This window comes from Plodia interpunctella, chromosome 3 (genome assembly GCF_027563975.2).
Source record: "Plodia interpunctella isolate USDA-ARS_2022_Savannah chromosome 3, ilPloInte3.2, whole genome shotgun sequence".
NCBI lineage: Eukaryota > Metazoa > Arthropoda > Insecta > Lepidoptera > Pyralidae > Plodia > Plodia interpunctella.
In genome coordinates, this window is record NC_071296.1 from 10,764,977 (window position 1) to 10,791,842 (window position 26,866).

Below are 26,866 nucleotides of genomic sequence, written 5' to 3' on the forward strand. Positions count from 1 at the left end.
TTAAAACACATTTAAAAAAGATACCACCGACAGCTACATATTTGTTCAATCCTGAGAAATTCTCAAATGCGATTGAAAAGGCCGGTGGAGTCCGTAAGTGTTTTTGGCCAGTTAAAAAGAATAATAGCTCTACCTCGCAGGCTGAGCCTAAACCTAGCACCTCCTCGCAGGGGGCTGCGCGCAAAAAACCTACGCAAGGTTGTTTCAATGGGTCATGCAGTAACATGCACTACTCGCATGCCACACATTGCCATAACCCAACTCCGCAAGGTGGTTGCAATACCCATTATCCTTCGCAAGGATATAATCATCGTTCGACAGCACCGAACAATCGAAATTCCTTTCGAAACCATTCCTCTCGTACCAATACAAGAGGTCAAAGTCAAAACAAATCTGGTCAAAAAAGGTCAGCATCGCAGTCAGAAAATAACAATGATAATAAGCGAAAAAAATTCTGACTCGAAGCAGTTTCGAGCGGGCCGTCTGAAAGAATTCATTCGCGAATGGGAACAATTAAATGCTCCAAATTATGTATTAAAGATTCTAAAAGGGTATCGCATACCCTTTTGTCGCAAGCCACCTTTGGTTCACATAGATGCTTTGAGGAACCATCCAAGTGTGCCACCATCAAACGAAATGTCTGCAATAATAGACCAAATGATAGACCAAAAAGTCCTAGCAAAAGCAGTGCCAGGACCGAGCTTTCTATCCTCAATTTTTCTTGTTCCCAAGAGCGACGGGACATCTCGCCCGATATTCAATTTAAAGGCACTAAATGCATTTATAATGACAGAAAAATTCCGGCTGCTCAACATGTCCCGAATTCCAGACTTTTTGCAACCGAGAGATTGGCTCTGCAAAGTAGATCTATCACAGGCCTACTTCCATCTTCCTGTCGCCCGCAGCCACAGGAGGTTCCTTCGGCTAATGTATCAAGGCCAGTTATTGGAGATGACTTGTTTACCCTTTGGCCTGAGTACGGCACCCAAAACTTTCGCCAGTTTAACCAACTGGATTGCCCAAGTACTCAGGCAGCAGGATGTCCGGATAGTGGTGTTCTTGGACGATTTTTTGCTCGCTCATCAAGACAGGACCACACTTCAACATCACGTTCGATTGGCAATACAAACTTTAGAGACATTAGGATGGATTATAAATTACAACAAGTCGATCCTAGTGCCGTCAAAATCACTAACATACTTGGGCATCAATTGGGACCCATGGATCAATCAGAAACAACTACCCGAGGAAAAGCTCCCTTCATTGACGTCCAAACTGACATCGATGCTAGAAAGAGGCAGCACAAATCTCGCGGACTTGCAAAGTCTAGTGGGCCTCCTGAATTTTGCCAGCTTCACTGTACCACTGGGTCGCCTGAATTATCGCGCTCTATTAAATCTTCTCAATATTTTAGTGAAAAGAAATCCCAAGTATCAACACAAGATCCCTCTGGACGCCAGAGAGAATCTGAGGTGGTGGTTGCTGAACTGCAGGCGCCCATCGCTCATTCATGTGTCTCCACCCTCACACTACCTTACCACGGATGCATCGGATTTGGCATGGGGAGCTCGATTAGACAACCTAGCGCTATCGGGGTTTTGGACACATTTCGAACAAAACCTTCATTGCAATAAAAAAGAAATGCTCGCAATCTTAAAAGTTTTACAAGATCATTGTCAACGCCTGAGTCACAGCACTCTTTTAGTGCAGTGCGACAACAGAACCGTAATAGCATATCTCCGTCACGAAGGAGGTACCAGATCGACTCCTCTGTTAAATCTGACTTACCGGATATATCAGATTCTCAAAGAATATCAAATACACCTAAAAATACATCACATCCCAGGGATGTACAATGGACATGCCGATCATCTGTCGAGGTTGAGACAAACTCCAGAATGGCATCTCCTTCCCAACAGTACTCAGAAAATATTCAAGAAATGGGGAATTCCCCTAATCGATCTATTTGCGTCCAGTCGCGCACATGTAGTAATCAATTATGTCTCCCTAGACATGAACGATCGTCAAGCATTGTTTCACGACGCATTCTCACAGCTTTGGAATTATCCTCTGGCGTGGGTATTCCCCCCACCTTTTCTCATTCCCAGGGTATTAAGTCATTTGAACCAGTGCCAGGGGATTTACCTACTAGTGGTTCCCCGATGGGAACGAGTTTTCTGGAGAGCAGATGTGAAAGCACGAGCTTTAGCCCCTCCGTTTACACTTCTGAATCTAGAAGAAGCCCTAATAGACGTAACGACAGGCCTCCCACCTCCGAATGTGGACCATATGACACTGGAAGTGTGGAAATGTGGGGGTGGGTAAATAATTTAAAAGATTGGAGTAATGAACAAATCAGTCTTCTCCAAAAATCTTGGAGACCATCAACTCGAAAAATATATGATTGCGCCTGGAAAAAATGGTTAGTGTGGGCCAGAGACCAGGGAATTGACCCGTATAGCCCTAATGGCAATGACCTTGCTAAATACTTAGCTGAGTTACATTTGCAACATAAATTATCATACAACACTATTTTAGTACATAAATCTGCAATTTCCACTCTATGCAATGTAGAATGTTCAGGGACTTTGAGTTCACATCCTGTGGTTAAACAAGTTTTGAAATCTATATCATTACAAAAACCGTGCCATCAAAAACCACCAATTTGGAACATAGATGTTTTAGCCTCTTATATAGAAAATTATAACATAGATGTAACTAACATTTTTCAGACCCAACGTCATACCGCTGTCCTTTTGTTGTTATGTTCAGGCAGAAGGGTTCATGATTTAACCTTACTTAGCGTAGATCCAAATCATTGTAACCTCTTTGAAGATTCAGTTGTTTTTTGGCCAATATTCGGATCTAAGACAGATTCCGTAGATTATAGGCAATCAGGCTGGAGGTTAAGTACAAATCCAGGAAGTCGTAACCTGGATCCTGTATTTTGGATAAAACATACAATTGATTTACTGAACGACATTAGAAAGTCCAGCAAATGTAATACATTGTTTGTAAATACTAAAGGCAAGCCAAAACCAGCTTCTCGAACTATCATAGGGGGTTGGGTTAAAACCATAATGAAAGATTCAGGCATAACAGCTACTCCAGGAAGCATACGATCAGCTGTAGCTTCGAAAAATTGGTTGGACAATTACCCGTTACAAGATGTATTGTCAAGAGGAAATTGGCGATCAAGTAACACTTTTTGTAAATTTTATAGACGAGAAGTTATGCCTGCATCAGTCACCCCTTCTGTAACTGCACTTTTTAGTGTAGCTGATTAGAAAATGTATTTAATGTGGGTATATTCATAAGCAATGGATATATTGTTATTTGATTTATTGTTATAGATGGCTATTTGCTTAATATAATTTCAAGTTGGTTATGAAATTATTATTTATTTTTTCATAATATAAATACCCATGTATCATTACATCAGAACGTTTTATTTTAGCCTCACTTGAAATGAATACTCATTTACATACATAATCACATTAGGCGTCTTTTATTATTCACCACCACCAGGCGATAACAAACAAGTCTCAAATTAAATAAGCTTCGAATAACGGTCAAGTCAAATTAATAGCAGCGTTTTACCTACCAATAAAACGCTTATTAATTTACTTACCTTATTCGAAGCTTATGATGAAACTCTGCCTGGTATATTTTCGACTCAATGACTATTGAAATGGGGAACTGTCCAACAACGGACAATCCCCACTGCCAGGTGGTGGGGGTGGAAATAGGGGGCAATATGGGGTAGAAAGAAATAGAAATATAAGGCGGGAAGGGAAATGCCTATCTCAAATTAAATAAGCTTCGAATAAGGTAAGTAAATTAATAAGCGTTTTATTGGTAGGTAAAACGCTGCTATTATTTATAACGACGAACAAACTTGATTTTATTGAACGAGTTCGTTCAAGAGGATTGATCGATATCGGTTGTCGTTGTTAATTATCGCATTATTTTATATTTCATTAGCGGCTTGTCCCGATCGGGTAAAAACGTAATGAATTATACACCTAAACCTTCCCCAGAAATAACACTATCTTAAGATTGGGGAAAACTGCACGAAAAACCGTGTAGTAATTTTTGAATTTCTCTCGAACAGACAGATAGACGCAGAGGGCTTAGTTTTATAATATGTAAGGATTCGGTGCAATCAAATCCCATGATTATGAGATTGTTTATTTAAAATTTTACATCGATATAAAAATCGAATAGAAAATAAAGATTTTTGTTTCATCTGTGGTTTAATTATGGCAACCCAATATTATTGCCAACCAACCAATTTCAATGATCATTTCTATATGCGCATGTGATTGGACATAATTAACAATTTTTCGTAAAAACCAATCACAAAATCCTATCATGTAATTAAAAAACAAAAATTTAAAAAAACTATGAGAGAAAATTGAAAACAGGGCAGAAAAATTATGAAAAAAATTATTGGTAATTTCTGCCTAAAATAAATTACATACAAATAGTTAAAATGTTGAAAATGATTCTATAAAACTCAGGTAAGCCAAATTTAAACAAATACGTAAAATCCCCAAAATTATGGAGAATATGGTGATTTTAAACATTGCAAGCAAATATTTTTGACTTTATATTTAGCGGCTGTCAGTTGTTTTACGTCTTACTGTATTTTATCCTGCTATTTCCTATCTATTTATACCTGAATACGTCTAATGTGTATACCAATTTACACGCGGCTCGTGCTGCAGGGATGTGCATTGATTGCGATGATGCAACGAGATGATAAGGTGCATTTTTTACATTTTGTGTAGATTGCTTTATGTGTACTTCTGCTTTTCCAACATATTTTTTTATTTCTATATTGCGTTCCTGTATTCTTTTATTTCCTTCACAGAAACAAATCTAGTCACAAACATAACCTCTTGGTTTTATTCCATACATTAATAGCTGGTATCAAAGTGATGTTTAGCTGTCTCACTGCAGTACCTTGAATATAATAAATCGTGAGAGTATAAGGTTGTCTGAGCCAAAAATAGGCTATTTACTACAGTTTTTACTTGGAAATTACCCATGTGTAATGAAATGTAGTTGAATTATGTTAATTATGCAGATACAGCTTTCACATTGCTGCACATTATGGTGTATTTTGGCCGCACTTGTTTATGCCTGTTATGTTTTGTTGCAGTACCCTGCATGTTGTGTTTGAACTGTAGAAGTGGTACTTTTACTATATTGTTGGCATTGTCCGGCATAAGGTTCAGCTAACGACAACCGTGCATCTTTCCTTCCCGTATGGCTGCATATGTTAATCGCACTATATCAATGATGGCTGGCGACGGGCCCCACAACGTTGCAACACTCAACAATGGAAACATCCGCGTGAACATGTCAAACGTGGACTCCCCGCTACAGATATTTGTGAGAGCCAAGAAAAAGATCAATGACATATTTGTGGAAATTGATGACTATGTCAAGGATGCTGTCACTTACATGCATGGTAAGACTGTTTTATTTATTTTTAAAATAATTATGAAGCATAATTATTGTAAGTTGGTAACTAAAAATCGGGATTCAATATTTATCCCTTTATTCATTAGCTAAAATATGTTTTGTTACTATCACACTCTATTCTTGCCATTGACAGAAAGAGACAACTTTAGCTTGTAGTATGTTTTAACTATTTTATTAAAAACGGTTAAAATATGCATTTTTTTAAAGTAAAAAATGTGTTTATTTTCTCCAAAACAGTACATGATACAATAAAAAATGATGATGAATTACAGAGAATGTTACAAAGTCTGTTTAGGAAACTTCATGTGTTTAATTAAGACTGTAGAGAATAATCAATAACTTAATATTGTTTATTCCTAAGATCAATACTATCAGATAAGATAAATGATATGGTTGAATGCTGTATGTGTGTCATTGAATCATGTTGATCATTCATATGTAACTGTCTGAAATTAATTGAAGGGCTACTAAAGTAATTTTCTTGTAGTTTTAGATGTACAAATTATTAAATTGTTTTGTTTGATTAGTTGAAATATGGTTATAAAAATTACATTACCCACACAACAGAAGTCCATAGTACATACTATGGTATGTACCACTAATTGTGTTTGACCCTGCTCTAATTTAACCTGGTTTCAACGACATTCATCACTAATGTTATAAATAAACTTGATGAAATGGAAGAGTTCAAATTCCAAGCGAGCAAATAAAAAATGTAGATATAAATTTTTGATCTTTGAAATTTACTTGTTCAAGACTCCAAGTCATATCATTTTTGTTTGTTACATAATATTTGTATTTGTTTTCATCCATAATAGAATTGAGGTCAGCAGTATTTATGCATTTAAATATTTAGTTTGTTGAGAGTTCATCACAAATTGTTATAGTTTGCCTTGTTTACAGCGGTGTCCGGCGAGAAAGGCATCGCGTCGCCGCAAGATGTCGCCACTGTGGAGGCCTACGTCAGCAAAGTGCAGGCGATACGCGAGGTGCTCAAGCGGGACCACATGAAAGTCGCCTTTTTTGGCAGGTCAGGATTAATAGATTTTGTTTCAATCGTCTATCTCTTTTAAACAATCCACATCACCAGAGTTATGAGCTCAAATTCAAAATTCCTCATTGCACTTAGGATCGACATCACTTATTGAAGTCAATTGACAAATGTGGTTCTTATGCACAGGGAATTATCAGGCTTTTTGTCGTATAATCCCCTTCGTATTATTGGCAGGTGACTTATAGACAGTTTATTGACTTCTATTTCAAAATCAAATCTTCTTTAAATCAAAGTCAAATCATTTATTCAGAAATTAGGCCTTCACAGGCACTTCTTCACGTCATATTCTAAATTAAATTATGTTTACCAAAGCTACAAACTACTAGCATTTCGGTACGACCACTGCTGAGAAGAAATTCCGAAAGAAACTCGAAACAGTGTTGGTCCCTATTATGCCAGAAGGGCTTACCATTTTTTAAATATAAATTTATGAATAATTTTTTATCAGTAATATAACAATTAATTAGAAATAATCTGCAGATTAAACCTTGTTGAAATCCTGGCAGACTTTTTCAATGAATGCATTAGGGATCGATTAAAGTAATTTGGAATATTTTATAATCAGTCAAATCTTTTATAATCAGTTGCCCCTGTGCTTGACGAGTATATAAGGGAATTTATAGAATAATCCGTTTATTTATAGAAATAAATATTTGGTCTATTAGGACAAGCAACGGCAAAAGCACAGTGATAAACGCGATGCTGCACGACAAGATATTGCCGTCGGGCATCGGGCACACGACCAACTGCTTCCTGCAGGTCGAGGGCTCCGACACCGACGAGGCCTTCCTGAGAACCGACGGCTCTGAGGAGAAGCTCAATGTACAGGTAAATGCCACTATTATAACTCACAAATACAAAATAGCCAGCCAGCGTAAGCATCAGATTGGTGACCGTTACTTTCATTCTGTGATAATTTCGACCGGTTATCTGGGGTTAAATAGTAACCCTATATTGGTGGGGACGAATCAAATCTACATATATATACTTTTGTAAAACCTTACTGCCCTAATGTTATGTCTTTGATAAAATATTATCTTCAGATAAAATATGAGATAAAACAGCTGAGCGCGCGAAGCACTGCGACATCGACAATAATACAAAAAAATTTGTTTGATATAACTTATATTTGTTAATCTTATGCTACATAAGAAACAAAAAAAAAACACAAATAGCGACGGACGACGGACTTATCCCATTAATGTATGTAAAATGTATAATTTTTGAATACCTTCAATTCAAGTTGAATTAATCATATTGAATACCTTCATTCAAATCTTGTGGAGTATCTTCGACTATGTGATGCTGGGAAATTTGCGGAAATAAAGATAAAATTGTTTTGACTATTATATTAACACAATGAGTCACTGTATTAAAAAATAACCTAAAAGGCCAGAGCAAAATCCTTACATATTATAAAACAAATTCCTCTGCCGCCTCTTTCTGTCTATTCCTGATAAACTAATAAACTACTGCATGGATTTTCATACGGTTTTCACCAATAGATAGTGTGGTTCCTGAGGAAGGATTAGGTATAATTTATTGAGTTTTTACCCGAGCGAAGCTGGAACGGACCGCTAGTTAATAATATGTAAAATAATTTGATTTGTATTATTTATGCCACAGTCGGTGAGCCAGCTGGGTCACGCGTTATGTGCGTCGCGCCTTCAAGAGTGTTCGCTGGTGCACGTGTACTGGCCTCGGGAGCTGTGTGCGCTGCTGCGGGATGACGTCGTGCTGGTGGACAGCCCCGGGGTGGACGTCACGCCCAACCTGGACGAGTGGATCGACCAGTACTGTCTGGACGCCGACGTCTTCGTGCTCGTCGCCAATGCTGAGTCCACTCTCATGGTCACTGTGAGTGTAAACACACTATTGTTGTGCGGGTGGACAGACAGGGGTGGCCGTCACGCCCAACCTATTAGCAACTTATTTAATTTAAAGCTCACTTTTCAATTAACGTAGTCTTGCTGATACATGACCTTATGACTTCTTAGGACCTCAAATGTCTGAAAGAAATTATTTTATTTTTATTATTTATGACTTGTCTATGTCTTGTTTATGACTTGTCTGTCGCGTTTATAGAAATTTGTGGTCTGTAGTGTTGCTATGCAATTTAATTCCACTATATAATGCTAATTTTGTTCTTTACGTTTGTTTTCAGGAAAAAAACTTCTTTCACAAAGTATCGACGAAGATATCGCAACCGAATATATTTATCCTGAATAATCGATGGGACGCTTCGGCTTCTGAACCCGAGTATTTAGATCAGGTAATTGTTAGAGGCGTGTGGCTCCGCCCTAGAATACGACCACGCCGTATCCTCCCGTTGATGTCGTAAGAAGAAGTAATCTATAAGAAGTAGAAGAGTGGGAACTCCAGTTCTCTACAATTTAACGCCAAAAATTAACCTAAATCCAATGCTTCGTTTTGACGTCAAACAAACACAAAGGAACAAATCATCTTTGACATTTACAATATTAGCACAGTCGACCTATTCACTTGGTTCATACAGTCTTAATTTCATCGCTTCCACGCAGCGCATTCGTGTGAACGTGGGGGGAGAAAGGGCGTTGGGAGGTCCATGTGACGCGCTGGGAGTTAAATCCAGGGCTGTAACTTTTGGAAACTAAATTAACTTCCGCTCGGAGAGATTACGTTTAACTTTACTTACTTCCGCTCAGAAGCTGTCATGGTGGAATTTCGAAAAAAAATATTGATTTGCAAAAGTAATTTTTGTATTTTTTTCACGCAAATATAATTGTTGAAATTTCATGGGATTCATCCTAATTAAACAAGGTATTTTAAAAAAAATACTTTAAAATAAAAGTAAGATATTTAGTGTGAACCGTTCGGCAGGTGCGCAGCCAGCACGCGACGCGCTGCGTGGACTTCCTGTCGCGGGAGCTGCGCGTGTGCTCCGCGCGCGAGGCTGAGGAGCGCATCTTCTTCATCTCCGCCAAGGAGGCGCTGCTCACGCGCATGCGCGAGCGGGAGAAGCCCGTCTCCTGTGAGTACACAGCTCGACTAACAAACATATCTAGTCCGGTGGTCAAAACACAAATCTTTCATCATACGTCGAGATCGGAAATCGAACAATTTTTTTACTCATCACCTCGATTGCGAGAATATGAACAATAATTTTATAAGCATTTATATTTGTGAGTTCCTGGCCACACGTTGAGTTTATGCGAAGATTTTATTTTTTTACTCTCGAACATTTTACTTTAGCACGAGAATTTACAAGAATTTCTTAGACAGAGATTTTACTTTATGCCCTAGAACAAAAAATCTAATCGCGAACTCGGATAAACGCATGACCATTGCATAGTTTGTATTAGTATGCATTTATTTATAGCAGCCGGCATAAAATTTTACGAGCATGAAAACTCGGTTAATCAGAAAAAGATCATTTTCCATCATGACCCGACCGGGAATCGAACCCCTCTCGGTTTAGAGGCAAGCACTTTAACCCCTGCGCCACCGAGGTAGTCAATAAGCGGATGGTAAAATTATTAAATATGATTTATTTTAAAAAGAATGTATTTATTGGTGGTCCCCAGCGCCGACACTGGCGGACGGGCACCAGGTGCGGTACTTCGAGTTCGTGGACTTCGAGCGCAAGTTCGAGGAGTGCATCAGCCAGTCGGCCGTGCGCACCAAGTTCGCGCAGCACTCGCGCCGCGGCAAGAACATCGCCGCCGAGGTCATGGCCGCGCTAGAACAGGTACAGCTTATTTATTCTGTCTCTCTCTCTCTCTCATGTGAGCGTCGGAACTCAGGATTCGCTGTCCTACTTTTTCGTCTCCACTTCGCACGGTTGATATTGTAGTCAGTTTTTACCGGACATTGCTTTCATTTGGTGTACATAAAGTCTTAATACATTTCAAGTGAACAAAATGTTCTTATGTAAAACAATTTATAAATAAAGTAGCTGTAGTAGGCAAAAATAAAATCCTCTTTAAATATGTGCAATAAACATAAATAAATAAAAAGTAATCTATGTCATCACTATGTGGAGATAATCAGAGCTTCAACTGTCTCCATAGCAAAACAAAAAATGTATATGATACGTTTTTCATACAAACTTCCCCCCTAATTTTGACTTTTGAGGGTAGAAATTTGAGAATAAAAATACAAACTATATTAAACTCGACAAATAGACTTTCGCATTTATTATATTACTAACTAGATTTTGCCCGGAGCTTCGCTCCCGTGGGAATATTGGGATAAAATATAGCCTATAGCAATCTTGGATAATGTAACTTTCTAATGGTGAAAGACTTTGAAATTGGTTCTGTAGTTTCGGAAATTACCCGCCTCAAACATACTAACTCACAAACACTTACCTCTTTATAATAATAGTATAGATGTAGTATGGTTATAGTCTGGAATATAGATGTAGTCGGAAATACGACGGTCTTATTCCATATTATATTTGTGCCAACAGGTTTACAACACAGCAACGGATCTAAAAACATCGAAGGTAGAGAAACAGCGTATACTGCACGAGCAGCTGACGACTATAGAGGAACAGCTCACCACCATCACGAGGCAGATGAAGGACAAAATCAACCGGATGGTCGAGAGCGTGGAACACAAGGTGAGGAAACAGATACAGTATCGCGTCTTTGTAATTTAGTTAATCACGTATTTATTTTTCCGCAAAACAGACTAAAAATATTCGTAAACCTCTTTATAGCCTGCTGCTGCTGCTGCTGTGCTTACAATATTTACATTCTCGATTTAACAATGGCATTTCACCAATTCGTAATAAGAAATCTGACGATTCCGATTATGATGTTTTGTAAAAAAAAAATGTGTATTTTATGTTATGTGAGACTGATTTCGACTTTGCGAATGCGTAATAATCTTTAACATTGTCGATTAATCTAAAACAAAAAAATAAATTTTATAAGTCAACTTTATCTGGACGATATAATAATATAGTGCAACATTTCCAGGTATCTTTAACACTAAGCCAAGAGATTCGCCGGCTCTCGGCGCTAGTAGACGAATACGAAGCGCCCTTCAAATCGGACCGCGGCGCTTTGGAACAATACAAACGAGCTTTACACCGTCACGTGGAATCAGGTTTAGGATCACGATTAAAGAAGAGGCTATCTTCAGATATTGGACACGAAATGGATGAGGCTCAGAAGGAAATGGCTGGTTTGTTGTTTTTTGTTTTTCTATTTGTTTTCTTTATTAAGTACACAAACTTACAAAAGTGCACCACACACCTGATCATTAATAATAAAATGATTAAGTCAATGTCCAAAACTAATGTACATAACATGATCTTATTAATTTATAATCTTCTCTCTTCATAGTCGTATTCCTCATGGCTGAGGGTCGTGGTCATTACGTGGAATGAAACACACACAACAACTTTCTTGGCATTAGTAATGGAGTGGTTTGCCATTGCCTTCTCCATTTCACACACAAGTTAATAATAATCAACCAGTGTGCAGGTTTCCTCACGATGTTTTCCTTCACCGGAAGCAAGTGGTGGTCGATGAAAACTACTATACATGAGTCAGATTGATATACAAACTCATGTGGCACGAGTAGGATTCGAACCTGGGACCATTCGATCCACAGGCGGGCGTCTTAACCATTACACCACCAGCGCTTCAATTTATAATCAGAAGATGGAAATTTAGTAGTTTGTTGCTGCCAAAACCTAGGGCCAGTCTCTTATGTCATACGGATTTGATTGCGTGAAGTAATGGTATCATACCGATTTGCAGACCGCATGTACAACATCCTCCCGCAACACAAGCGGGCAGCCGCCGCCAGCTGCATCATCCCTCACCAGCAGCCGTTCGAGGTGCTGTACCGGCTCAACTGCGACAACCTCTGCGCGGACTTCACCGAGGACCTCTCATTCCGCTTCTCGTACGGCATCACCGCGCTCATACAGCGCTTCCAGGGCAAGAACACCAATAAGATTGCTCTCAAAAACCCCCCCACTTACACTCAGGTACTATTTATTTCTGTAAACTTCATTAGCATAATATACAATTTGTAAAAGTACACTAGGTGGTCTTAATATGAAAAGAATTATCTAACAGGTTACAGGATAGGTAACAGCATTGGGTCGTACAAAGAAAGCTGTGGGCATATTTACTTTATCGCATATTCGCATATACAACTGCCTAGCTGTTTCAATGTTTGTACATTGTCTGATCCTTGTCACTGCAAAAGATTTTTAAATACTTCTATATTTAATTTTTTATGATGTTGAACTGTGAAATAGCTTATTGCCCCAGCCGACTGACCTACTCAGTTTCTATAGTCAAATTTTGAACATCTCCCCGCCTTGTTCTCCCCGTTTTGTATATTTTGTGACAACCCTGCCCGTCTTGTTTCGCTTGTAACTAGGCAAAGTCAAAGCGTTTATTCATAATGTAATAATCATTGGACTTTTATAGGCACTTTTTCACGTCATATTGTAAGTTAAATAAAGTTTGCAGCTTTGATAAAAATTCATAGCTCCAAAGTAGGCCGTCGTATGAATCGTATTATAAACTGTACTAGGGCGGTTCTGGGTTCCGTCCGCTGCGGCCGCGCTGTCATTACAATCCGTCAAATTTTCCCAAGGAACTAATCATTTCCAAATAAATGAATATTAATTAAATTTACATTACCACAGTACAGATTAAATATTTTAGTCAGATAGTAAAACTAAATCTTGTCTTGAACTAATCATTTCCAAATAAATGAATATTAATTAAATTTACATTACCACAGTACAGATTAAATATTTTAGTCATATAGTAAAACTAAATCTTGTCTTTGTCTTCTCCGAGAAACACCCACTATTGTTTTTTGCAGATCCCGCCAACGGTGAGCAACTTGCCAGCACCTCGCATGGAGGTGTCCCGCAACAACGTGGCCGGACTGGGCCCGCTCAGCGCCGAGGAGTGGAGCGTGGTGTCCCGGTTCTTGCTGGGCGCCCTCACCTCGCAGGGCACCATGGGCGGCCTCCTGCTGTCCGGGCTGGTAGGACACAAGTCTCGAACTTTGGGGCTAGCTCAATCTGTGTGATTTGTCCATATATATTTATTTCCGGATAAATGCTATGTTATCGGGAAAACGCGCGGGTGAAAGATAGTGTAACCAGACAACATTGTCGCTCGGTTCTTGCTATGACGACTGTGCGGAGTGGAGACAGCGGACCCTGAGCTGTGACGCTCAAACACTGGGGAATTAATAAACAACATTTTTGAAATTATTTTTTATGATAAAATTCAGATGAGTTTAGGTCGAAATCACGTCTGCACATTGTTTCCTCAAAATTCAACTTCCATATGCAATTTGCATTACGTTTTTCTGTTTAACATTGATTATTTTTTAACTCACACACAATATAAAAATCGATTAAACATCCAGCAAAAAACCCATTTGAAGAGATGGTTGTGGTTGGATGGTTAAGACGTCCGCCTGTTAATCGAATGATCCCATATTCGAATCTTACTCGTGCCACATGAGTTTGTGTATCAATCTGACTCATGTATAGTAGTTTTCATCGTCCACCACTTGCTTCCGGTGAAGGAAACCATCGTGAGGAAACCTGCACACTGGTTGATTATTATTAACTTGTGTGTGAAATGGAGAAGGCAATGGCAAACCACTCCATTAATAGTGTCAAGAGACTGGTTGTGTGTGAGTAACTCTTTCAGCCATGAGGAGATAATAATAATAATAATATAATATTCATGTTATTGAAATAAAAGTTATATCAAAAGTTCTAAATAAAGATTTAAAATAAAATAAAACAAAGTGCGCCTGAGTTTGGAAGAAAAATCAGTGTTTCGGGCATTAAAAGGTAGTGATCAAAACAATTATAAACAATTAACAAAATTAAAGTTACTTGTACAAAACTAGAAGTATATATCCTTTCCAGCTACTAAAAACAGTGGGGTGGCGCATCGTGGCCGTGACGGGGGCGCTGTACGCGGCGCTGTACGCGTACGAGCGGCTGACGTGGACCGCCAAGGCGCAGCAGCGGGTCTTCAAGAGGCAGTACGTGGCGCACGCCAGCAAGAAGCTGCGGCTCATCGTCGACCTCACCTCGGCTAATTGCAGCCATCAAGTGCAACAGTGAGTCTACTTCAGTCTTGAACCAACAATGGGCTAGTTGACAATTTTTTGTTTTGATGACTATTCGGTAAATATAATGCTTTCAAATATAATTATGACAATAATAAAATCACACATTTTTGGACTCGTCCAAACGCTGCATTAAATGACACGTACAAGTGACGTCACAACTTGGTAATATGTTCGCTACAAAAACTATGTTTATTCGTCAATTACATTAAATATTACGTTTATGGTGATGACTTCTTAATAAAAATTGTTACAAAATTTTAGTTTTTTATGATGGAATTGAATTTGTTTGGACTTTCCAACCAACTTTAAATCTTTGTATTTAGATCCAGCTGCATTGTTAGTCTATGATCATATGATCATAATGATTCGAAATATATCTATTTTGTCTAGATTATATATATTTACTAATTCACCGAACGAGCGAAGTGAGCGAGGTCTAACATTCTACTTGGGGCAAAAATACATTTTTTGTATGTATGTTTGTAACGCGATAACTTTCGAACCGTTGGTTCGATTTTTATGAAATTTAAAAGGTATGTAGGATATGTCAATAGAATTTTTAAGTTCGTGAGGCATCAAAATCGGTTCAGTCGTTTTTGAAATATTCACCATTTTATAAAAATTTATTGTGTACGCGAGGTCAAAGTTCGCGGCGAACAACTCTGTCTGACCTTATCATGTACCTGCTACACTATAGGGAGTTATCGACGATGTTCGCGCGGCTGTGCCGGCTGGTGGACGAGGCCACGACGGAGATGGACGGCGAGCTGTGCGAGGTGCGCGAGGCCATCACTCTGCTGGACGAGGCCTCCACCTCCGCCAAGAAGCTGCGCAACAAGGCCAACTACCTCTCGCACGAGCTCGAGCTCTTCGACGAGGCCTTCCTCAAGCTCAACTAGCTGGGTGAGGCTTTTTGCTTCTTGTTTTCCTTGTTAGCGTTGGAGCCAAGGGTTCGCAGCAGTTCAAGCTCATGTATTATTTCTTGCTTCCCCCTGAACCCCATCAAGCACCGCCATCTAGCGACAAACTGCAATACACTAGTTCTAAGTAGTTTCAAATACATTTTTCTTATAAAAATGACATTTTCTTGCCAAGCTTTTATTGTAGTAAGAGAAACCTTATTAGAAAAATACATGTCCGTCCGTGCAGTAAAGACCCTGAGTGCATTATTGCTTATCATAATGATAAATTGTCCTGTAAGTCAAGCGGAAGTTGGTGAAATTTTACTTGCAAGGTTTGATTTGAGACATACAACGACTTAAGTGAAACTAAATAAAAGCTTGTAAAAAAAGTACCAGTCGTTTTGGATAGCACATAGAAAAATGTCCGTATGTTTGTTTCAGTGTGTCGGTGTAAGCAGGGGTCGCAGTAGATTGAAATAGCAGGAGGCGAGTTAATTTATTTTATTGTTACATGTCACGCGCGGCGATGCTCTAGCAATTTAAACTCTCGTGTCCAAGTACAAGTTATCTATTTCCCAATGTAAATTCTGTCTGGCGACAACCCTCTTTGGGAATATTATTATTACCTGTATGCTGTTAAAGCTGTGCATAACCCTTATTCGCCTCGTACAACACCCATAGGAGAATATCTATTTTAGGGCGGCATCATACGCCACAGTATTATTGGAATGTTTGGCACAAATCAGATTACAGTGCGCAAATATATTACCTTTCTAAATCTACATTGAAAACATCATGAAATAGCATTATTACAGTAATAAGTATAATTACTAATCATTGTAATTACATGCCTATTATTTAAAATTATTACATAAAAACTTTTTTGACGACCTCGATGGCGCAGTGGTAAAGTGCCCTTGAACCGAGAGGTCCCGGGTTCGATCCCCGGTCGGGTCATGATGGACAATGATCTTTTTCTGATTGGCCCGGGTCTTGGATGTTTATCTATATATGTATATGTTATAAAATATAGTATCGTTGAGTTAGTATCCCATAACACAAGTCTCGAACTTACTTTGGGGCTCACTCAATCAGTGTGATTTGTCCTAATATATGTATGTATGTATTTATGTATTTTATTATGAAATTTGATAAATTTAATAGTAAAAAATAATACAGTATTATAACAATTTAGTAAATACAGACAACAGCATATCAATCCTTCACTGACATGCTGCGGTTATAGCGGTTATGTGTAATAATACGGGCTTGATGTGCCGGCGACTGTACATAACAATCTGAGCGCAAAGTTGTGTGAAATCGCGGCGCGTGACGTCATTATTGTTTAAGTGCAATGTTATTTTCTGCACGTTTCAATCCACTGCTGTAACATGACAACTGTTGGAAGGTGAGCCGAGTCGCACTGTGTAGTGGGTTACATACCTGTGTAAATTACATATGTTGTTGTTTTAAAGTTATTTATTATCAGCTTTTACCAATGTTGGATCAAATCACGCGTGGATAAATTGTTGAATTTGACGTCTAATGATATTGTTTTGATTGTAACTACATATATGTTATCGTGAACCTTATATGTATGTAGTTATGTGTTCAAAGCGTAAAGTTTAAGAAATTGTTTGAGCTTAGTATACACTAGACGACTTTAGGTATCGATTTTGGGAATACGCATGGTGTGTGCATATAACGTACAGGCTATAGAGCGCAATTTTACAATCAAAAACTCCATTTCAAATGAGTATTTGCGTCTCGCATGATCAATGCAGCTGTCTCCTTTCAAAATCTATCAAGGGACATTTTAATTTCAGACCTGTGTCAACCTTGTGTTTTAAATTTGCTCTCGTACGCAACATGAATTGTCTGGTATTATGCCAAGTTCCGCAATACATAGTTTTGTAATGAACTTTATGATAAAAGATTTTATGTCAATACATAGTTTTGTAATGAACTTTATGATAAAAGATTTTATGTTAGCGATAGACTTTACTACAAAAATATGTTTTTTAGTTACAAAGGGAATGTTATCGCCGCAAGATAATTTTTCGGATTTCCGCGCATACCACTAGAGAATTTTGCGCAACTGATATCGTCCAGTGTATACTAAACTTAGGTTCTCGTGGTTTTTTTACGTTTACCTTCCCGGCTCGCGTCCCGGTGCTAAAACGGGCGTATTGAGCGAGGAACGAACGAATACTGGGATATCGTGTCTACCCCGTCGGGATTATAGACATGAGCATGTATATGTAAAATGATTATACCTATTAGTGATGAAATCGTTATTGTATGTGCTCTTACGTTGTCGATGGCTGTAAACGCTTGTTGGTTGTTACGAAATGACGTAGTAATCGTGATGACAGCTGGTCATGCTATCTGTCTCTACACACGAAAATCTAGACGACATTTTATAGGTTATGTTGATTTTATTGCAACAAAAACCAAATAGTTGGCGGACGAGATAAATCACAGTACAGATGAATATTAATAGGGGTCTTATTAATAGAATGTTAATAGTCGTTAGAGGCGCTGGTGTAGAGAAAGGTCCGTGTCCAAAGCAAATGTGAACGTCTTGTGTTGTTCGCGGCCTTTATTTAAATGTCACCCAAGACCTCACTCAACTAGTGAACGGGAGAAACGATAATCACCATTGCATCAAACTAGCAGAGTTTCTCTCTCTACGAATACTTACCGTTGGGATAGCTTAATAGATCGTATATTACATAAAAATATACTTATTTGTCGTGTTTTATTTTGCTGGACGCGCTTTTTATTTAAAAAAATAATGCCCTCGGCAATATTCCTACTGATTAGTTACCATTTGCTGTAATTTATTACGAAGCAGTGTTGTCTGTTTCTTACCACGATCTGTGATAACAGATGGGATATTCGAATACATATTATACGTGTTTTTTGGGTATGAAATTGGATTTTGGGTATGGAATGGATTATAATTTATAACCTCAACTTTGTTAACAGTTAAAGTTGCTTTTGTTTCATGATAAAAAATTACAGTGCCTTTTATATAATAGACAAAAACTTAATATGCATCCGAATATCCGATCTCTATTCTATACTTCTATATTCACGGATTGCTTTGTTTCTGTCCACTCTGGTTTGATGCATATTGTTCACTTCACAAAATGTAACGCGTGTGTGACACCCCTGGTGTTGCAGGCGTCTATAGGCTGCGGGTGACCACTTACCATCAGGTGGGCAGGGAACTTTTAACCTACTTCGAAAAGAATCGTCAAGTGCATATTTAGCGAAGTACATATGCGTCAAACCCGTTCACTCGTATCGTAAACGCGGTCGCGGATAGCTACTTTATGGGTTTTTCACACACTTTAATTTTCAAGTGTATTTTTAACTATGCAAAAGTGATATTCCAGTCATCAAATTCTTCATACAATAATCTCTTTCGTAATGTTACTTTAAAAAGTGGTTGCCAATAAAGTTGAACAAATAATGTTAGACATTATGCTGTGTGGATTCGTCCAAGCCGCGCAAATCCAATGCGATAACTTGCGAAAAGCCACCCACCCCGGCGCATGGTTTCGATGTGACGATCTAAAAATAGTAAACATTTTTTTTATTTTTAATAACTAAAATATTCACTTTCTCACACTTTTTTTACGTATCACATAGTAATCATGTTTTCAAAACTCGTGTAAAGAATCGAAATTAGAAAATCGCATTTAGTTTTACACATTTTAAATCTCATACCAATAAAATGTAGGAGCAGCCATGGTGTGATAACTCTTTTTATTACTTTATTATGGTTTGTACAAGCGATGGATTTTTATAAGAGATTATTTGAACTGGTTGCGTGTCCCAGTATTATTTGCAAAGGGTCTGTTTGCGTTCATCTTGATAGAATTAGATTTGTTATTAAAAAATACATAGTATACATTTCATTATATTTATTGAAGCTCATGAATTTGCGCCCCCGTGTTAACAGCTTTTTACATATTGTTATGTATATTGTATAAAACATTGTTGGAATTAATTTAACAGTAAGGTCACAACAGTGATGGGATATTTTAAAATGCAGCAATGAATTTGACTCGTGGGAGTCGGGAGCCATGCAACCGTTTGATATTAGATAGATTTTGTTGTCCGTTGTAATTAGGTATTGCATAATTAGGAGAATTTTCTTATGTAAATAAAAATAAAGGATTCCTTTATAGTATTTGGTGTTTTATTTATATATTTGGTCATCAAAGTAAAATTCTTTCCAATCGGCAGTCTTCCATAATCAAGATTTATTTATTATTACTGTACGTAAAATTATACTCCACATTCCCATTAAAATTCTCTCCAATCAGTCTCTCTTAACATCAAAAATATGATTTATTCATTTGTGCTGTACGTAAAAATATGCTCCACACTCAAATTTAATTTCTTGTCATGCAAAAGGTGCTTTATTGGCTGATGCTGAAACAATAATATATTAAATTATCAATGGCAACTAGACACAACTATAAAAATACTGAAGGAATATTTTTTGAGTAACTCGGAGATTATATATTCTTTTTAGTCTTAAACAGGAGCTTTAGCAGATTTTAACAAATCCACTCGAATGACCCCACCGCATCGCCGAGGGGTGTCCCTACCAATATTAATAGAAGTGTGCTGTCATACTTACAACAGCAACATCACAATTGAAGTTGCTCTTAAGGAAATGCACGCTATCCTCTCCCGCCTTGAGCCCGTAGTGCGCGCACAACTCGCGCGCAGCAGCGGGGGGCAGCCACAGCCATCTGCTGACGGTGTCTGTGGGCAGTGACAGCTGTTTGCTGTTGTACCCCACGCTCAGGACTCGCAGGGATTGTCTGATAGTTTGTAGTTTATTTTTAACATTGCAAGTCAAGTGTCATTAATTTGGGAAAAAATATTGCTTCCCCTTACTAATAATTTTGTTATTAAAAAAAAATACTAGCTGTTTCCGCCAGCGAGTGTGAGTGGGGGCCACTTTGGTGCATGCTTTAATTCCGGATTGTATTGTCAACTTAGTTTTAATTGTCATTATGTACCAAATATTCTTCTTTCTTTCAGCGCCAGCCGCGGCAAAATGTATCGTTTGTCATACAAATTTCCATTTTTGGTCGCTGGGTGTAAAAATTTAAAAAATAGACAGCATATATGAAAAGCATACAAAATTTCATCAAAATTGATTTGGTAGTTTAGCTGTGAAATAATGTATATACTTATTATTTATTTACATTTTGATAAAGAACTTAAAGCTGAATCCTACTAATATTATAAAAGCGAAAGTTTTTGAGGATGTATGTTTGTTACTCTTTCATGCAAAATGTACTGGATGGATTGTTATGAAATTTGGTACATGGTTAGAATATAACGAATACCACATAGGGTTCTTTTTATCCCGATAGGACTAAAAAATAATAACTTAATATGTTTATAAAATACCTTTGGATTACTGGCAAGTAAATGAAAAAGGCACAATATGTCAGAGGGCACAGTCTTTCCATTAGTCTACAAAGTCTTATAAAATTGCCTTTTAAATGTGCTATAGCTATTTTATAGGACAGCTGTACTATGGGAATGCTGAAAAAAAAAAAAGATTTGATAAAAACACTAACAGAATTGGCCATGCACAGATGACTTTTTAATTTTTATTATTAATATTTTTTTCTATTTACCTTTTTATATCTTTTGGCAGATTTAAATATCGTAATAATGGATGAACATCATCCAAATTGCACAATATGTACAAGCTTTCCACTAGAACTCTGTCACAGATAGGACTTATTCCATTTGCGTTTTGTAAATCCATGCCACCGAGACAGTTGGTGATTTCATTCATATTGTCATTGTTTTCTGAAGCTTGCACACTGTCATAACAACTCAGGAACCACTTTATACACTCTAATAGGTATTTTTTATTGAGAACTGGATCAAAATCATGAATAGGATGTTCACATAATCTAGAATATAAAATTGGTACAGATATAACAGATGATATATGAAACAGTGTTGGTTCAATGGTTTAGACAACTGCCTGTGAGTGAACCACATCGTCACAGGTTCACATTCAATCATGTGTGGTAATGATCATCAATAAACCACTATTTACTTCCAGTGCAGGAAAAAATGTGCACCCTCACAGTCAATGATTTATGAGCTAGCATGTGAAATTGAGAAAACAATAGCAAATCCAATAATTGTGTCTCAATAAGCTAAGGAAATTGTGTCTCATTTCAGTTAATGACCATGACTCAGCCATGAGGAATAAGATTGTAAGATGACCATTACTGGATATACAGCAGATTTTCCAATTGGATACAAACTACATCCAGCGCCTTCAGTTTAAACTTACTTATAACCATAATAAACATAGAATCGGATCATAGGCTCTAATAAGTTGATGCACTGCTCAGGGGGCAGCCTCTGGATAGTCATGTCTTGGCGAACAGCCCTCAGCCTGTCATTGATGAAGTCGTAGACAACACATGTTGACACATCACTACGTTTTGTTACTCTGTGAACAGGAACACTCTTTTAGGTACCTATAAATGAATGGAATTTGGTGTTAGATTTAGTGTCATGGTTCTGGGTTTGAGTAAACTTTTAATATAATATTTCAGAACTGTATTGTTAACTACTTTTAGTTTTGTATTGGCTTCAATTACTTTATAAAGGAGAGGGTACTAATTGATTTAATAAAAGGATGTACTGCTTAGTGTGACTTAATGTCAACACTTATTAGGCATCTAATTATATTAATTCTACATAAATATACTTACTCTAGTAATAAATAACCTACAGTAGCTTTCAACACGTTGTATGGTCGCAATAAATAAGGGATTGCCACATTGGAGTCTGCAGCAGACCTGCTGTAACATTTGACCAACTTTTTCACTGGACCTAACACCTCCAATAGATGCACCATTCTTTCTTTTTCTCGCCTGGAGACGTAAAAAAAATGTTACATTCTCAACTCATACAAATATAATATTACATTTTAGGTATTTAACACACAATTTCGCTTCGTCGTGAGGACACATGGAATAACAAGTCCCGCTTATAAAATGTCCACTGTTTGTACTATCGATATTTTTGAAAAAGTAATCAAAATAAGAAGACATAATTATGAATCAACGAAATGAAAAACACACTACAAAAACAATACTCTCACAAGTCACTCAACATTTGTTACGTATTTTCGATTGAGATCATTAAATTTTGTTGGATACACAGACTATTACAAGGTAAATGGTATCGTAAAATTGTATGTATAATAAGTACTATCGACAAAGAGTAAATTAATTTATCGTATCGTATTGTTGTACAATGTTATTTTGATTTGACGGCGATGGCATTTTTATATTTTATGACTGATCAGCTGTTTTTTTTTCTCTTTTTGACAGTGACACATGCACTATGTCTGTCATTTTTGTTCTTTTTGTTGTATTACTGGGCGGGCATGGAGCAGTCCAACCAAACTCGGTACCGTTAACCGTTATAATCTGAATGGGTTGGATTGGACCTGGACCCTTTCAGGCTGGACATGTTTTCATTATCTTGGATCTTGTTTTTCGTATGGTATTTTTATTATGGTACCTACCACTGTCATGCAAACAAACCTTCTACCATTACATATTAACTTTCATAGGCGAAAATGATTTCAGAGATGATGAAGAAATGGTGCGAAGTGCAAGAAAGTCTAGCGCAGAACACTGCATGTATTTTAAATCACAATATTTTTTTTATGATTGTTGCATTTTATATTATCTAGTCACAGATTCAAGTAATGTTCTGTGTATCTAATTTAAATGCTCTAAGCAACTAGTGGCAGGTATTTAGTTAATGATGGTAGTTCTACTGAAATCATAATCATAGACAACTAAACTAAAACACCACACAGCTCGTCTCGTTCTTCATGTCAATCAGCCAGCCCAGCCAGCCATTTTGTTATTGAAAGACGCTTACTAAAGAAATACCCTGTGTGTATTGTGTATTTTAAATAAAAACCTCCATTAATAAAGGAAGAAAGCATATGGTTAGTAAGGTTCTACTTACTCAAGCGATTTGGCTGAAATTTGGCAAAATATATTACGGAGAAGTTACCGAATGACGCTTGTTTGTTAGGTACCCATTGCTATTGAGATGGGCGAGCGTCCGGTCGGGACATTATAAAGGTCCATTTTCAGCCCGATAAATTTACTAAAGAACGAAAAAACGTAAGACAATGTGTAGTGTTCAAATAATATAATAATAATACATAAGTACTAAAAGTTATTCAGACCTGTATTGCGGTATGATTTACATACCTATCCGAATGCTCACTCACATTAATATCCAAGATAAATAATATGATAACTGTGATCAAAAGTGCTTTATTTAATACATTTTTACAAGATTAAAGTGTTTATAAAGTTTCGTTATTGTGTTCTTTTGCAATGCAGCCTCTTCCATCTTTTCTATCTTACCAAAGTGATAAACATGTCTAATTGTTAAGTATTTGTTTTACAGAAAACATGGTGAGGCCTCGAAACAAAGAATTATGGAAGCACTACAGGGATCCGGGGGGTAAGGGTGCTGTTTGTATATACTGTGAGCACAAGTTTAAAACAGCACATACTGTGAAAATGACAAAACATCTATACAGATGTGCAAAACGTCCTGAAACTGTTAAAATAGAAATTACACACAAGAAATATAAAGTAGCCCCGCCTAATGATAATGTTTTAATGAATCTAAATTCATTAATGCCAGTACAACTTACACCACTTTCTGATGATTTGCTAACTAATGAACAAAAACATGAAATTCACACACTATTGGCAAAAGCGATATATGTTACTGGCTCACCTCTGTCCATAGTTGAACATCCTCTTTGGCAACAACTGTTCTCTAGACTGCAACCATCATACAAACTACCAAATAGAAAACAATTGTCAACAACACATTTAGAAGAAATATACAGGAACATGTGTGAAAGCATAGAAAATGAAATAAGATCTCTCAACTATATTCATCTCAAGCTTGACGGTTGGACTGATGTTAATAATGCTGGAATTATCAACTTCATTATTTGTAAACCTGAACCAGTATTCATCAAAAGTATAAACATAGGGGAAAACAGACACAATGGCCAGTTTTTGAAAGATGAAATACTGAAAGTAATGGCACAATATGATTCAAGAAAGTTTGTAGTGCTAATAGGTGATAACTCTCCAAATATTCAACAAGCTTTTCAACTGGTTAAAGAAATTCATCCCCATATTACCCCTTTAAATTGTGCTGCTCACACATTAAATCTTTTATGCCAAGATGTGATGCAACTTGTTTCTCTCAAAAGGTTTATTGATATGGCCATTGACGTTGTAAAGACAATCAAACGAAGTCAAATATTAACTTCTGTACTTGACAGACTGGTAAAGGAACGAAATGCTGGAGAAGCATTAAAACTTCCAGATAAAACTAGATGGAGCAGCCATTACGCTTGTATAAAAAGTTTAGATAATACAAAAGTTGCACTTCAATGCCTCGCTAACGATGACAGCGTTATCAGAATCCTCCCATTGGAAACTAAAGCAGCATTGCTAGATAATAATTTCTGGGAAATGACCAAACAATTAATAAAGATTATGAGACCAATCTCAGAGGTGGTTGCGAAGTTACAGTCAAACGAGTGTAACATGGTGAATATTTTCATGATGATGAAAGATCTCCGATCCAAATTTAATTTAATTTTACCAGAGATCAGTATTTTGAGTCATCAGGATCGAGAAATTATTATCACTGCAGTTGATCACAAAATATTCATGTGCTTAAAACCAATCCACTTAGCGGCACATTTGTTAGACCCAAAGGCCGTGGGTCGCGAATTGAATGAATCGGAGGAAATGATAGCATTTGAATATATTAATGAGATGTCTAAACATTTGGGTATTGACGTTATGCCAAACTTGGCAAATTATAAATCGAAAGAAGGCGTAATGTGGGGGAAAAGTTTTGTGTGGGATGTTAAATCTATGAGTCCAGTGGTTTGGTGGAAGGGGATATGTGGTTCATCAAAGTTGAGCAAAGTAGCTTGCCGAATATTAACCGCACCTTGTACATCGAATGCAATGGAGAAATCTACCTGTAAATATGGAAACAACTTACAAAAAAAAAGGAACAGACTTACAAGTGATAGGTCGGCTAAATTGGCCTTCATATCATATAACTGGAATTTGGAAAATGCCAGTAATGTGAATAATTCTGATGATGAAAACAGCCTTGAATATATGGACTTGTCGGGCCCTTCTACAAGTTGTGCAAATATGAATATGATACCGGAACCACAAAGTTTTGAATTTATAAACTGCTCCGGGCAACACAATATGGTCATGGCAGTTAATAAATAGCAGCATACTTCCTATTGTTCCACGGCGTGTGGAGCAGATCCATTGAGGACTTCATTTAACTTACATGAGTAAAAGACCAAAAAACAGATAAACGCCGAAAGAGTTTAATGAGTGAGTTAGTTTAATAACACAGTACAAAGTTATTGTGTAGTCTGATCAACTCAACTGGTTCAATTGAGAAGAATAGTAGAAATAAGCCCTTTGTTATAAAAAGGTACATTATTAATAGTTTGAAAGATACGATAGTAACTATTCTTTGTTGTTTTAGACATCTCTCGATAACAGAATATGCATGTATATCGGAATACTCAATACTCAAAATCCTGTTGTCAAACTCGCACCAGGAAAATCTCAATTAACAAAAATATGTATTAGTGCCAGTTATTGTTAAATAATACTTTGTTATTATTGTTAGGCAGAGTTGGTTTTATAAGCGCTAACAAATACTAGAACTATTTAGTGGCAACAAATTATTCTTAACGGGTTTATTTATTTACCTAAATTTTTAAAAAATATGTGCAATTTTTTCTTGAATTTAAATCTGCGCTAAAACATTTAACGATATACAACAGAAACATTATATTTTATAGTAAGTACAGGTATTTTTTAGGAATACTCTAGTTTTGGTTTCAAAAATCATGTTTTGTAATTAGATACATATACTATTTATTTTTAATTACTTAAGTACATATTAAAATATTGTTTACAGATTTATTTACATGTAAATACTATGACAAGATTGTTATTTTTAAGAGCTTTAGTCATCATATTTTATAATATGTCGCATTATGTAGCTACATACATACTTCATAGATAAATAAATATTATATACTTAACATTTTTTAAATCATTCATAGTTCAGACGAATTGACAGTTGATAGGCAACAATGAGCCGCAACCCGTCC

General features: G+C 37.0%; 4 protein-coding genes across 10 annotated transcripts in view; 2 read left to right on the plus strand and 2 right to left on the minus strand.

Moving 5' to 3' along the window:
- LOC128683661 (probable cytosolic Fe-S cluster assembly factor GL21135) overlaps positions 1 to 26,690 on the minus strand; it is a 132,364-nt gene extending 105,674 nt beyond the window's left edge. Inside the window, exon 1 of the mRNA XM_053769515.1 lies at positions 26,679 to 26,690. The gene's annotated coding sequence lies outside the window, so the exon portion shown is untranslated. The remainder of the gene's footprint in view (positions 1 to 26,678) is intronic.
- On the plus strand, positions 4,324 to 19,774 carry Marf (Mitochondrial assembly regulatory factor). 2 transcript variants are annotated; one of them, XM_053769497.1, is made up of 16 exons: positions 4,324 to 4,523; positions 4,731 to 4,769; positions 5,168 to 5,479; positions 6,397 to 6,523; positions 7,213 to 7,375; positions 8,174 to 8,404; positions 8,712 to 8,819; positions 9,407 to 9,557; positions 10,111 to 10,274; positions 10,998 to 11,150; positions 11,512 to 11,719; positions 12,301 to 12,533; positions 13,388 to 13,555; positions 14,460 to 14,656; positions 15,366 to 15,571; positions 16,012 to 19,774. In XM_053769497.1, exons 3-15 carry the CDS (start codon positions 5,275 to 5,277, stop codon positions 15,565 to 15,567), a joined length of 2,310 nt encoding a protein of 769 aa, XP_053625472.1. In that variant the 5' UTR covers positions 4,324 to 4,523; positions 4,731 to 4,769; positions 5,168 to 5,274; the 3' UTR covers positions 15,568 to 15,571; positions 16,012 to 19,774. The 2 variants fall into 2 exon arrangements, with proteins under 2 accessions (XP_053625472.1, XP_053625471.1); XM_053769496.1 differs by lacking the exon at positions 4,731 to 4,769.
- Positions 19,766 to 22,954, minus strand: LOC128683664 (uncharacterized protein). Of its 3 annotated transcripts, none has more exons than XM_053769525.2 (7): positions 22,588 to 22,954; positions 22,353 to 22,514; positions 21,926 to 22,087; positions 21,249 to 21,533; positions 21,016 to 21,153; positions 20,231 to 20,358; positions 19,766 to 20,019 (listed from the first exon to the last, which is right to left on the minus strand). In XM_053769525.2, the coding sequence occupies exons 1-6, from the start codon at positions 22,692 to 22,694 to the stop codon at positions 20,274 to 20,276; spliced, it is 939 nt and encodes a 312-aa protein (XP_053625500.1). In that variant the 5' UTR covers positions 22,695 to 22,954; the 3' UTR covers positions 19,766 to 20,019; positions 20,231 to 20,273. The 3 variants fall into 3 exon arrangements, with proteins under 3 accessions (XP_053625500.1, XP_053625498.1, XP_053625499.1); XM_053769523.2 differs by having other exon boundaries at positions 20,231 to 20,417; positions 22,588 to 22,953; XM_053769524.2 differs by having other exon boundaries at positions 20,231 to 20,417; positions 22,757 to 22,952.
- On the plus strand, positions 23,202 to 26,797 carry LOC128683656 (uncharacterized). Of its 4 annotated transcripts, none has more exons than XM_053769502.2 (2): positions 23,202 to 23,608; positions 24,082 to 26,797. In XM_053769502.2, exon 2 carries the CDS (start codon positions 24,087 to 24,089, stop codon positions 25,959 to 25,961), a length of 1,875 nt encoding a protein of 624 aa, XP_053625477.1. In that variant the 5' UTR covers positions 23,202 to 23,608; positions 24,082 to 24,086; the 3' UTR covers positions 25,962 to 26,797. The 4 variants fall into 4 exon arrangements, with proteins under 4 accessions (XP_053625477.1, XP_053625479.1, XP_053625478.1 ...); XM_053769504.2 differs by lacking the exon at positions 23,202 to 23,608 and adding an exon at positions 23,658 to 23,789; XM_053769503.2 differs by lacking the exon at positions 23,202 to 23,608 and adding an exon at positions 23,772 to 23,864.
- Positions 26,798 to 26,866: the final 69 nt, after the last annotated feature.

Excerpts from the sequence above, each read along its gene's own strand:
- LOC128683664 (XM_053769523.2), bottom strand. The coding sequence starts at position 22,694 with ATGTCTTCTTATTTTGATTACTTTTTCAAAAATATCGATAGTACAAAC. Across the intron at positions 22,515-22,587 it reads CCTCACGACGAAGCGAAATT|GCGAGAAAAAGAAAGAATGG; the intron begins GTGTGTTAAATA and ends TTACGTCTCCAG. Across the intron at positions 21,154-21,248 it reads CTGCCAAAAGATATAAAAAG|CATTCCCATAGTACAGCTGT; the intron begins GTAAATAGAAAA and ends TTTTTTTTTCAG.
- Marf (XM_053769497.1), top strand. The coding sequence starts at position 5,275 with ATGGCTGCATATGTTAATCGCACTATATCAATGATGGCTGGCGACGGG. Across the intron at positions 10,275-10,997 it reads TCATGGCCGCGCTAGAACAG|GTTTACAACACAGCAACGGA; the intron begins GTACAGCTTATT and ends TTGTGCCAACAG. Across the intron at positions 11,151-11,511 it reads TCGAGAGCGTGGAACACAAG|GTATCTTTAACACTAAGCCA; the intron begins GTGAGGAAACAG and ends CAACATTTCCAG.
- LOC128683656 (XM_053769502.2), top strand. The coding sequence starts at position 24,087 with ATGGTGAGGCCTCGAAACAAAGAATTATGGAAGCACTACAGGGATCCG.